This window comes from Protopterus annectens, chromosome 2.part0, assembly GCF_019279795.1.
Source record: "Protopterus annectens isolate FY-2018-M chromosome 2.part0, PAN1.0, whole genome shotgun sequence".
NCBI lineage: Eukaryota > Metazoa > Chordata > Ceratodontiformes > Protopteridae > Protopterus > Protopterus annectens.
In genome coordinates, this window is record NC_056728.1 from 1813487077 (window position 1) to 1813501573 (window position 14497).

Genomic DNA, 14497 nt, shown 5'->3' on the forward strand with positions numbered 1-14497 from the left:
AACACTGAGTGATTGTGGTCTCCATAATGTTATCCATTTGTGTTGTCAGTGTACATGTGTCAGCAGAAGGATGGTCTGCAGTCATATTCCACAAGGGGCATGGCACTGTGGTGACACCATAGCTGTGACATATCCTGGGTACATAATATAATAAAAAAGGAAAAGCCCTGTTTGCTGAGTGATGGAACAAACACAAAAGTCCAATGTAAAAGAAAAAATGTTCCAAACACTAAAACCAAGGAGAAGCCAAAATCCAATAAAAATCCAAGTAAGAATCCAAATAAAGTTCCACAGAAACCTTTATTGCATGGGTAAGCGCTTTCACAACCTCTCCTGGTTGCTTCCTCAGACCAAAAGTCTGACAAACACTCAAACTTTTCATGTCTGGGAATAGAACCCCTTTCGAACTACTATATCACACTATAGCATTACACTGTTCTAGGATGCGCCATGGAGATTACTGGGCTACATAGGTTCATAGGTTCATAGATTAGTACTAGGCTAACTGCCCTTGTGAGCCATTTTAAGCCTAGCCAATTATTCCCTGTGAGATTCAAACCCTGTACCTTGTGTTTGTAAGGCAAATACCTTAACCATTACGCCATCCTCCCAACCCTTAATAGGTTCATAGATTAGTACTAGGCTTACTGCCCTTGCGAGCTATTTTAAGCCTAGCAAATTATCCCCTGTGAGATTCAAACCCTGTACCTTGTGTTTGTAAGGCAAACACTTTAATCATTAGGCCACATCTTCCCCAAAGGTGTATTTCAAGATGAATAACATCAGCAGGCATGTCAAAGTAGGGCATTTTAAATTGTAGTGAGTGTGACTAGCCTAAAAAGCATTGCTCCCTACACAAACACACATACACACACACGCACACACACACAAACACACGCACACACACACACACACACACACACACACACACACACACACACACACACAGTTGCCATGTCTGGGATTTGAACTCCTACCTAACTAGTTTTTCACACTACAGCATTACAGAGTTATAAGATGTGCCATGGAGATTACTGGACTACTCCTTCCCCAAAGGTGTATTTCAAAATGAATGACATCAGCAGGCTTGCCAAAGAAGGGCAATGGTGGTTATATTGACTGTGAATGGCCTCAAAAGCCTTGCTCCCTACACAGATAAACAAACACACGCACATCCACACTTGCCATGTCTGGGAATAGAACTCCTACTGAACTACTATATCACACTACATCATTACACTGTTATAGGATGCACCACAGAGATTACTGGACTACTCCTTCCCAAAAGTGTATTTCAAAATGAATGACATCAGCAGGCTTGCCAAAGAAGGGCAATGGAGGTTGTATTGACTGTGAATGGCCTCAAAAGCATTGCTTCCTACACAAACATCCATATTTGCCAATGTCTGGGAATAGAACCCCTACAGACCTACTATATCACACTACAGTCTTACACTGTTCTAAGACCTGGGCTACACCTTCCCTAAAGGTGTATTTCAAGGTGAATGACATCTGCAGGCATGCCAAAGTAGGGCATTTGAAATTGTAGTGAGTGTGACTAGCCTAAAAAGCATTGATCCCTACACAGACAAACACACACACATTTGCCACATCTGGGATTAGAACTCCTACCTAACTAGTTTATCACACTACAGCATTACGCAGTTATAGGACACGCCACAGAGATTCATGGGCTATTCCTTCCCCAAAGGTGTATTTCAAAGTGACTGACATCAGCAGGCTTGCCGTAGTAGGGCAATGGGGAGGCCAGTGCGTGTGCATGGGCCATAACCATTCATCTAGAGGTAGACACACCACACTCAGGCACACACAGGTTTATATTCCACAGGTACATGTATACAACTGCTAGATGACTACTGCCTTGTACAGTCATGTCGCACAGTTAGCATTATCACCACAGAGTCTATAATGCTGAAGGATTCCAGAGGCAAATGACTATGGTGAGTGACATTTACACATCATATGGTTGTAGCCATTGGCTGTGTGCTGAATGGGACAGGCCTCATGATGGAAGGCTCTTTGTCACTGTCACTCTCTTCCACACATCTATTTATGTGTACTTTTGCCATATTATAATGTGTTGTCCATGGATATATGTGTGTATTCCTATCCAATGTGTCTGCAAAGCATGTCTTGTGCATACTGAGGAATGTATGCACTAATATCGGCTACTGTCAGGTATGTATGGTCCACTGTTGTTGCCAGACATGGGCTTCATTTCTTTAAGTGTGTGAGCATGCCCAGTATGACCTTTCAGTATTTTGTTGTCTGACATTGCCTTCATTTCTCTAAGTGTGGGAGCATGCCCAATATGCCCTTCTGTATTGAATGTGTGGATCCATTCCAGGTAGATTGTACTCCAGTACAGACGTCTGTGTTCTACACCTACAGCTAGCAAACTGTATCTGCAGGATATCTGTAGATCAGTTGACAATATGGGGTCAAACTGGGCAAGGGATTGTGGGTACTGTAGGTAATTGTGCATGTGCTGCTTCTGCTACATGGTCCTGGTGTTAGCAAAGATATTCAGACATGTTTACTGTTATACACTGTGATGTTTTCTGTCAAGTACTGTTAGGTAGGCATTTTTCTGCTCACAGTGATGTCCTGGGGAACACAGGGTGAATGCAGCTGTGTCCACTATTGTGGTCAAACGCCTACATATTCCTGCAAACTAATGCCATTCTGGAGGAGGAGTTGCAGACACTTGCTGCTGGGTCTGTGTAACTGGTTCAGCACCTTGGTACAGTGGCGGCAGAGGATCCCATACTTGTACATCCATCGACGCAATAGTATGGTCTTATCTTGCTGTGGCAATACCTCACAGCTGTACAGATTCACACAGGTTACCCAGAGGCAGGGATCATAAGTCAGGACATTATCCCTATTATGGTTTATGAGCAGGTTTGTAGCCACCCATTCTTGTGTTTGCAGCCAGGGATAGTATGTGCACACAGCTGTGTTTCGGACTTCGCACATTCCATGCTGCCCATGCTCCCACCCCCTCTATTATTCTATCCTCTTCCATACATTATGCAAACAGTCTCTGATACTTTCCCTATAGTTATCACTTCATCACAGCAGTGTATTGGTGTTGATCCATAGTTCATGCAGTGGGACATGGTGGACATGTTACTTTGGTTTGTCCACATGGCCTTGCATATGGGTTCTGTGGACTGTGTTATGTTGTTATTTGGGAGTCCATGACATAACATACATTGTCAGTACAGGTGAAACACAGGGCTTTGTCAGAGGACTGTAGGCCATTTGGTAGTGATGCAAGCCAGCTGTAGCAGGCCATTGCATTCTGTCAGTCCTACAGTCCCAGAGTGCAATACAGTATATTCCCCTGGGGTGACAGGGTAGGTGTTCATGGCAATACTTTCTGTCAGAATTGATCAAGTGGTTTGCATGCTGGCAGGGTGCTGCTTACAGCTAGGGACACACCTGCATGGGACACCTGCACTGCATGCTGCATTTTTTCGCTATTGCCATACACAGGTGGGGGTCATAATGTACCCATTCCCATCAGCAGGGTTAAGACCGGAGAGGTACCTGTGGGTGGTGGTTGAGTGAGCTCGGTGCATGTGTGCTATGGACACTACTTGTATCTGACTCACAGATATGCATGGGGAATTCCACTTATGCTGGCTTGGGCAGGGACATTAGCTGTTTCTCCATACATCATTCCTATGACCTTTGTGGTCTGCAAGTGTTTGGCCAGACAACATCGGTATTCCCTACTACAAGCCCAGATAATGTGCTGCAAACTTGTATGTACAATTCCAAGGGTGTGTTCATTTAACGGTTACACATTATACACTGTCTGTCTGGGGTATTTTCCCCTGTGTACTGCTTGTACATCTGGCCCAACAGTCATGCCATGTCTATCTTTCAGATGGTGACACATATTACCTACATACATTTACAATGGCTTACTGCTAGAATGTGTTATACAGGGGAGCATTGTATTTGGCATTGCAGTTGTGAGGACTTGGCCCTGTCATCGGCAGCACTGGGCAATGGCTACCAGGAGACAAACCTCACCATGTATACATACTGACAACTCTCACACAATATGAAACACACACCAACCTAACACAAGCATACCTGCATATTGTACAAATGCTACAATCTATCCTGCTACCTTGGCCACGTCAGGTAATCTGTGCTCCACTGGTATTATACCTACACATATATGTTACTACATTTCTACATAGGATTGGGGGGTGCACACCTGACTGTTACTACATGTCTACATATGCATGGGGGGCACAACTGACTGTTTACTACATTTCTACATAGAATTGGGGGAGGCAACCTGACTGTTACTACATGTCTACATCAGATTGGGGGGCACACCAGACTGTTACTACAGTTATACATAGGATTGGGGGGCACACCTGACTGTTACTACATTTCTATATAGGATTGGGGGGCACACTTGACACTTATACACATTTTCTATGATTGTACTGGTATGTCAGGTACTCCATTTCATTCTGTATTTTAACCTGTCATGCTGACTAGAAGCATATCAGTGTACTACAGGTCTTAGGTTTGATTGACCTACATATCAGTTTCTGACTTCTTACCCTTCAGAACTAACATCCCACTGTCTGACCTGATGTAGTCTGCCTGTGTAGGCCTGAGGGGGAGGTTACCCATAGCCATCATTCAGAGGCTTTAGCACAGCCTTTGTTTGCATTTGTCTACACCTGTCCTGCTGGCTGGGACTGTTGTTGGGTATGTGAGCCTCCCTGATTTGCATGCGTGTTTCATATGGACACACGTGGCCCAGCACATTTCCTGCAGTGGGTTTTGTCAACATGTGTAGTACTGGCTACTGTGGTGACAACAGTATTTGTTACAGATCTCATGCTGCCATTATAGGTTTCTACTATCTGCTGGCATCCCATTCAGACACCCGATTCCCTTGCATGCTCACATCCATACCATAGATACAAGTAACAACACATACTACTCCATTCGGCAGTTGGTAAGAAGAGTGACTTACCTTGTGGCTGTGCCAGTATTGAGGATGGTGCTGGAGGGCTGCCTATGTCGGATACACATAGTACACTCCCTATACATGGTTGAGCACAGGTAGTGTCATGTTTGGCATCCCTTTTACTGTATGTGCAAGTCAGAGAGAGGTGTTGTTCCCTGGGTCCCTACTGTGTTAGTGTATGTGCTATGCATTGCCTCTTTGCCATGGCCAGGGAATACTGGGCACACCTCCTTCTGCCTACTGTGGCAGGCTTAGGTTGTTCCTCCTCCGAGTCACTCTGTGCCTGTGCAGGCCTTGGCAATGGTGGGGGGCTGTGTGGCCCTGCACCGTGCTGCTCCTGCTGCAGCTGTTTCTGCAGGATTATATTGTGTAGCATGGCACATACAATGACAATTTGAGTACATGTAGCTGCTGAGTACTGCAAGGCTTCACCAGATGTGTCCAGGCACTGGAACCATGACTTGAGCATCCCAAACACATGCTCTATTATGATTCTGGTCTGTGTGTGTGCCTCATTATGGAGTTCTTGTTTGGATGTGTATGCATTTCCTATGGGTGTCATAACCCACGGCTCCAGTGTGTAACCAGCATCCCCCACTAGTAGACCCATTAGCAAATTGCTGGTACAGCTGTGTCAGATGCCAGATGTGGGAATTGTGATAGCTTCCAGGGCAGCCAGCACACACACACATTCATTATAATGCCCTGGGCATCGCACATGACCTGGCAGTTGATGGAGGGGAAGCCCTTGCAGTTGATGTAGACCTTACCCCGCTCATCAGGTGGTGCTTTGAAGCATATGTGTGTGCAGTCTATAGCACCCACTACCTCAGGGTATTCTGCTATTTGGTGGAAGAGATACATATTGCTGGCCAACGGCTCAAGGGTGTTGGGGAAATATACATGCTCACTGGCATGTGCTGGCATGGCATCCAGGAAATGGTGGAGTACCCTGGATGCTGATGTCTGTGAGATCCCCATGATAGCCCCAGCTGGCCTTCGAAAGGTACCTGTGGCTAGTATTCATAGGCCTACACATACCTTCGTATCCACTGGGATGGGTTCCCCTCTGTTAGTTCTGTGTGTCAGGCGTGGCTGGCACAGCTCAACAATTTTCTGTAGAAGGTCCCTGTCCACCATATAGGGCTCCACTATCTCCATCTCATGTAGCCCCTGGTAGGTTACCCTGGGTCTGTTTACTCTTCTCCGTCTCCTCATTGCAGGTTGGTTGACAGCATTCTCATCCTCACCACCTTCAGCTTCTTCCACATGTTGATATATGATAGCTATTGCAGCCCCTATCATTTTGTTGTTTTTGTTTGTTAAATCTTCTCTGCTTTTATACACCGGTGGTGTAGAGTATGTGGGAAAAAACACTGGGAAAGGTGTTTGCATAATTTATAGTAGTGTTCTGGGCTGGGCTGGGTTTCTGCCTGTGTAACTGGCTGATTATGATACATTTCACCTGCCAGCTATGCTAATTCTGCTTGATTACCTTCCTACTGCTGTTTTCCCCTTCCCATTGCCTTCCTATTTAAGCTCAGGAGCATGCCTTGCAAACACAGTGCTCAAATGTGCACAGAGCTGCTATTTTCTGGTTTACTTTTTTTTTCCTTTAAAACGCAGGTGCATGGCACGTACACCCGCTTAGGCAATGTAAAGAGTGCTAGGCAGCCTCAGACAGACCTGCTTGCTTAGCTCTGCTAAGCTAAAGGCAAACCCAAGACACAGGGCTCCAATCTGCTTACAGTATGCCTGACACACACTAACTCTTAGGCTTGAACCAAGCTATTCCTTCAATTACACTGTTGGATGCTGACTAGCATTGAGGGGAAATCTGGGATTCAGTATCATTCCCCTCATTTGCATAGGATTGCCTGCTAATACATAGTTACAGGTCCAACACTGAGCCTCCCCCCTTAGCAACCACTATTCGTTGGCCATGTTGTCTTCTGCCTGCCATTGAGTTGTTGTTGTGTCTTTCGGCTTATCCCGGTTAGGGGTCGCCACAGCAGAACTTCGGTCCGCTAATGTTTGGTAGTGGATTTTTACGTGCCAAGTTACCAACCCTGACGCACAACCTTCAACGAAGGCACGCCCATTCACGCATGCCTCCACGCAGAAGACGCTCTAGCTGAGAATCGAATGGGACAACGTCTTTCTGTGAGGCAACAATGCTACCACAGCACCACTACCACGGGATCTGCCTGCCATTGAGTATTATGGCAAAATAGTGATTTTGGTTAGACTGCATATTTCAGGTTTTTTTATATTTTTGGCCCAATCTCGTTTGCTCACCGCTGCGCTATGCTTAAACAGCCAAAATTGGCTACAAAAAATAAAAGTTTTTTTTTAAACTGTTGTCCATGCCAATGGCCATATATTTGACCATAGGCATGCTTTACACGTTATATACACCCTTTATCTGGAGCTGTCATGGCTCCGTTTTGTAGTTTGCAGAAATGTACTTGGTTACTAACCGAGTACATTTCTGCAGATTACACTAGTCCTGCACGGCCAGCTGCCAGCTTCCTGGATCACAAATTCACCTCATTTGCATGGTTTTCACCTGCAAATGGGGTAATTTGCATACAGGAGCTGCATCCATGCAGGAATAGTGCAGGAGCGCTCGTGCATGTCCCTGCAGCTTATTCCTGGATCGCACAGTGGACATATTGCCTCCTGAAGCTTCTGCACTGTTCCTGCACACCGTGCAGGGCTTGCTGAATCTGGAAATTAATCTTGAAAATGACACTGATAAAATGGGTATGCATATGGATCTTTTAGCAGCACATTGTTTTGAGTTTCTAAACATAAAACATTTCTCCCCAATATGTTTAGCATTGTGGGTCTGTTCTTTATATTCAGCATTGGTCACACTAAACAAAAAAAGGGGGGAGGGGAGTGCTCACCATGCAACATTTTCTATTTTTCTGTAAAAGAGTCTTATTCTGCAAAAAAAAAAAATCTTTCAAGCAAGTTCATTTGTTTGCTCATCAAGCTGTCCACTACCAATAATATCTGGTCATCTTCTGAGCTAAAAACCATAATAATAAAAATAGACCAAACTAAACTGCTTCCTTCCAAGCTATCCCGGGTAATGTTCACCACTACCGCAGCATTTTCTTTTCCTGTTCCTAAACATTCACAATTTCCAAGATTTCATCTGGGTCTGACCCACAATCTGCACAACAAGTCAGGATTCTTTGTACAGATTGTTGGTAGTGCAGAGCTTAAAACTTGGAAATATCAGTACTTTATAGGGTGCTGATTTGGAGAGGATGGTCACTGCTGCATTTGTTATTTTTCCTCAAATATAAAGTAAATAACAAAATAAATAAATAGGGTGAAAAAATCCCACCTGACCAAATGGTGCCCAAGGCAGTCACCTTGTTCACCTGTGCACAAGGCCTGCTGTGTCACCATCAATAGTTTTACATCATGAAACAGTCTTGCTGAGGTTGGCTAACTGCATATATTAACAGCTAAAGCAAAACTGTTTTTCAGAGAGTTCCTTTTCTTTATTTGAAGAACAGGGTTGAGTTGGTTATTCTGCAACTCTGCGTAAGCAAACTGGTAAGTGCTCTCATTTTTGGCCAATGAAATGTTGATTGTATGTATGACTTAAGGACAGTCTGCCAGTATATAAAATTCATGCATCCACTACCTCTATTCCCATTTTTCCCATGGGGTAAAGGTGTCATTTCAGCAGTGACTATCATCTTGAGTCAAGGTTCAGGTTCTGCAGATGAATGCAGTGATGGGTTCCGTTTAAGAGATTGGATGTAATTATACTTATTTAATTATATTGGTATTGAAGTTTGTTCATTAGTGCAGTTTAAAGATTAGTAAAAACTGAAGATGCATAATACGGGCTTAAAAGTAAGAGTGGTATTGCAGTTACTGTCTTGCTGTGATCAGTGAAATATGGCGTAGCTCTGTAAAATAGCCCTAAATTTTGTGAGATTTTTAGACAACAGAGTTAATGTGCTGGTCATATTTAATATTGCCATCTGTGATGACACCCAGTAACTTGCTATGGGTGACTTGTTCAATTCTGGTGTTGTTAGATGAGGTTATATTTAGAGTAGTGTTAGCTGGTGGGAGGTAACTAGGGTTAATGTGATTAATTTTGTTTTGTTTTAGGACACAAGATTATTTCGGACTGACCTAAGTAATATCTAACAATCATTTCTTTCTAAATATTAATGCTGCTTCCTACATATATGTACTAGTAATTCCTATTGCCTACACAACTGTAAAAAAACACTTTGCCTTTACAAGCAAAGTAGAATGCTGATCTATAGCCAGGTGCTCTAGTACACTGCATCACTGAGTTTAATAAAATGTATTTGCTCAGAGTTGTAATGTTGGGGTATACGTCTTTTGAAAAGTGATCAAATCAGGCTTGCCATTGTTCATAGCCAGTATTGATCTGGTCAATATGCATAGCAAAGATAAAAATAATAAAGACTTATTCTCAAGAGACATTGCCATGGTAGTGGTGGTTCGATGTCTGATTAATGTGTTAGTAGGAAAATGTGGTTTTCACTGTTGATTTACTGTTGATTCATAATTGCTCATTCCTTCAAACACTATGTGGAACAATTTGTGTGACAAAGTGAATTTAAATGTTGACTTTTGGTTTTGCACTTACCAACAAAATTCAACATTAATGAGGTGAACGAATCAACTCCTAGGTGTCATATAATCCTTTACAGTTCATAATAATAGCTCTTCACAAAGCTCCATGATGCCCATTAATCTATTCTGCAAGTTTATTTACATTCTGATTTGCACATGTTTAGAAACTCACATTGATGATAACAGAGAGCTGGGCAAGTCCTTCCAGGATATTGAACCACACCCCGATATTCTGTGCACGTTCTGCCACTGGTCGACGATACTCACACACAAATTTCTGTGCATCCAGGCGAATCTCTACCCAGTTGTTTAGAAGGGCAAAAAGAGGAGCCAGAGGAAAGGCAGCAACAAAGATCGTGATGAACCCAAACTGAAGAACTAAAAAGACAGAAGAAAAATGAAATGTTTAACAGAGTTTAGTATAGTTACCTGAAGAGTATAGTTACCTGAAGAGAGTAGATGATTACTACAGCATATCAACAAAGGATGTCAAGAGCATCTGGTATCATAATAACTACCTCAAATCTGAGAGGAAACATGCAGATATACACACACACACACACACACACACACACACACACACACACACACACACACACACACACACACACACACACACATACATGTACACCCACACACAGACGTACACATATACACACAGTGTGCACCCACTCACATGCAGAGACATACACACACACACACACACACACACACACACACACACACACACACACACACACACACACACACACACACACACACACACACACACACAAACACACATCACACATGCACACCCGCACAGGCAACCATGATTACGGCTCATTTTGTTAATTATTGACTTCTAGTGACCAGGACTCACAATTCTTTGTCATTTATTCCTGTGGCACATGCTATAGTTAATGTTTTGCATGCAATATTTAGTTTAGAACTGTTCTTATCCATAGTTCAATAGCCTTTAGCACTCTTTTTAAAAATAATTGCAATCATTGTTACAAGAACATTGCTAGTATAAGAGAATATTTATTTCTGAATATGGACCATTAACCACATTCCCGTTTCCCATGTGTAAAACATTATCTAGATGTTGTATTTCTATTAGTTGCTGAGTACCCAACAGTAACAAACAGTGCAGTCAGCTTGTTGGATCATGATTTGTTGCTATCTATACTGGTAGTGAGCTGGGTTTGATTATCAAACCTAAATAATAAAGCACCACAAAGCAGTTAGGACAGAGGAGGCTGTGGACTGCATTTTCATCGGGGAGAGTAGAGTTTATGGTTAACTTAGCATGGCACTGACACTAACACTTGTGTTGAATGAAGGAAGATATCAGGAGACGTGCCACCTAATTAAAGGGCACTGCATGCTATCATGAGTGTTATGCATACACATGTGTGCATATAGTCTTATGCCTGCTTGACAGCACTGAACCCAGGAGGTAGATATAAGGTACAGACAGGTATACTGCACAGTCTCTCAGCCCAGCTATTGATTGTGACTTACAGATATATCTGCATGTGTAATAAACCACCAAATGTAGCTAAAACTGGGACATTGTTGATGATGGCCTGGTAGTAGTACATATGAGTGCACATGCTGTATCAGCAGCTGACTGGAGCACTGGAAAGGATGGTCTGCTCTGAAAGAAACAAATATGTCAAACTAAAAAAATAGTTTAGCAGCCACTTCCAGATTAAAGCTACATTTCACAGCCATCACATGTTGCATTAAGTCCAGTCCTTCTGACACAATGGTCCTCAGTCCAACGATTAAGGTAATTGAGAATAGCCACTTAAGTTCGTATTCAGCACTCTTGTTTTTTTTTTGTTTTTTTTTCAGGCTAGTCATAGGTTCATAGGTTAATGATTTTTTTCTAGGTTTGCAGCCAAGGAGACTATCGAGAAGCTCATTCATATCAGAAATGAAAGAGGAAAAGTGCCAAAAGCAAAACTACGACCCAAAAAAGGAAAAAGGGTACATAGAAAGAACAAATACCACTTTCCACTCTCTACTCTTTAAAATCCATGATAAATGTATTAATCGACAGGAAATTAGATGAAAAAAATCACATCAAAATTACATAAAAAATTACATAAACACTTTAAGGAGTCACCATGTTTTCGTCCTTTACAAAGACTTCATCAGATGTAACCAATCATTCCAAGACACAAATTTATACTAAACATAATTAAGAACCACCAATGAGAGTGCTTGATTAATCATGTGAAAGTAAATTACAATGTAAAACTATCATAACCTTAAAAAATTATTTTCATTAAATTATAAAATGTTAAAACCTACCATTGATAAATATATAAAACTCTGTTAATATGGGCAATTATTGATAAACCCCAAAAATATTTTTAATCTCGTTTCCTGTGGATTAATAAATTTATTTTGGATTTGAAAGAGTGGAGAGTGGAAAGCTCAGCCATATCACCCAATATTGGTGGGATATTGGAAATGTCCCCCATTAAGAATATTTGTGCCTCCCCATGCACACACTTCAAACAAGTACATAAATAAATTCTTCTCTGTGATGGCAGTATACATTGTGGGGAATTCTGTAATAAACCTAAATGATGAAATTCCCAAATCAACAAATTATTAAACAAAAAGAAAAGAATGTAGAAAGCTTTCCAACTTTACTCTCCCAAACACAATCAGCCTAAGTTCAGCTCCATCCAAAAATTGACTAACTAAAACAATTAAAAGAGCAAAACTTCATTTGAGGTGAACTTTGCCATCAGGATGATTGACAACAGTAAGTCCTTCTAAAACCACATTTGTAAAATAAATGAGGAAGGAACAGCAATGCAGTTTACTAAAATAAAATTCATCCATCCATAACCCCTTTTTGCATAAGGGGTTAGGGTGTCACTTCAATATTGACTATCATATACAGCTAAGTTTTACACTACCAGGTGGCTATCCCTGCTACAGTAGTTCTTCCATGCCATGCACTCACATACACATTCATACCTATGGCCATTTTAAAGTGTGTAATCCACCTACTGTACACCCTTGGAATGTGGGAGGAAACCAGAGCACCTGGAGGAAATCCATGCAAACACAGGAAAGACATGTAGATTCAACAGAGAAGGCACCCCATCTGAGAACTGAACTAGGGAACTTCTTGCTGTGAGATGACAATGCTGTCATCTGCACTGTGCTAAAAATGCTATCACCATAACAAAGTCAACAAATACAGCTAATTCCCTAGCATATATATTGTAACAAGTTTCAGGTCTCATGGGGAAACCATATCCACTCTTCCAAAAGTAGTACAAGGAAGCCTAATTTGTGTAATCACAAACAGCATAACATGCCCCTTTTGCATATTCTTAATACAGCATTAACATTTGCTACATCTCTGTTATTAGGAAGTAGGCTGTTGTTTCATTCCAAAAAGGAGGACCCTCCACAGATGTTAATGATTATAGACTGATCACCTTCATAAGCATACTGTGCATGGTGATGGAAGGGATTATCATGACTCTTATTCAGGCAGACATGGCAAAACCCTTTCTGCATGACTTATCAACAACAGTTTTGTTGAAGGTAGATCATGAATGTCTAGTCTTGTAAATTTCTTTGACACTATGACTCCTACCCTGGATGAAGGTTTATCTGTCCATGCAGTCTGGCAAACATGCTTACCATAATACTCAGTGATGGAATAGGGATCTAAAGGTAAATGTAGGCATAACAGCTTAGTCGTAAATTGGCTGCATGACTGTATACAACAGGTAAGAATAAGAGGTCTCCAATGGTCACTAGCCACTATTAGTGGAGTCCCTCTATCTTGAGGCCACTACTTTTTGACCTCTATTTTCTCAGACATCAAAACTGCCATGACTGGCTCACAAAATATACAGCTGATTATAAACATGAGAAAACTGCCTTAATCGCATCTCAAAAATCCATAAACGTATGGTCCTAAAAAATATGTTTGTTATAGACAGCTACATGTTGCGGAATCAGCAGATTGTGCCCTCTCTCACTAACAAAATGCCTGTAATTTTCATCAGTGATCATATCTAGAAACTTTTTCAGTGTCTACTTTACCACCTATGGTAAGACATTCCAGTAGGATTTGAATTCTGCCATGTTATAGTAGGTGTACAGTATTATGATAAACTATCCTTATAAAAAATGCATGCTAAATAGCAGCACAGGCAGCTTATTTATGAACCACATTGATACAATATGTGCATTCACAATATACTACTACCAGAGAGATTCAGCTTAGTACCAAAACCAACACATGTGGGATGTTGTTGGTACTTCTTGACAACGAGTGGCAGGTCTACAGTTGAAAAGATAGGGTAAACATGCAATTTGAACAACTTAAAGCAGCACCTTTAAACAGAGAACATACATCAGTGCACTACTTCCACTTCAGATCTTTAGTCTAGACTAAAAACACAGCCCAGACTTGTTATTTAAAGAAACAGCACTCATATACACTGTATGTAACATCCTCTTTTAATAAAGAGTGAGACCACTAAATTAGTAAATATGAACAGTTATACAAATAGTATTATACAAATAGTCATACTTCTACTTAGACTCTTAATATAGCAATATGACTCGTCTCAGTTGTATTAATAAAACAATTTCATGCACTAAATCTTCTTATGAACTATCCACAGTCTACATATCTAAGTGTCTTTTTAATAAGATGCTGATACCTAGTATATTTACAGTCAAGAAATGAATATTCTTTGTCTGTCACCATCCACCTTAGCATCAACAATTTCCCTGAATTGAAGTAGTTGTAATAAAGTAGGAGAACACCCTTCATGATTATCTTTT

At 41.5% G+C, this 14497-nt stretch overlaps 1 protein-coding gene across 2 annotated transcripts in view; it reads right to left on the minus strand.

Annotated features, from left to right (window-relative positions):
• The window catches only part of LOC122793640 (anoctamin-7-like), a 2355351-nt gene that overhangs the window by 272637 nt on the left and 2068217 nt on the right, over positions 1–14497 (minus strand). For both annotated transcript variants that reach the window (XM_044061850.1, XM_044061849.1), the window contains exon 19: positions 9849–10054. In XM_044061850.1, coding sequence (XP_043917785.1) covers positions 9849–10054 — 206 coding nt within the window. The remainder of the gene's footprint in view (positions 1–9848; positions 10055–14497) is intronic.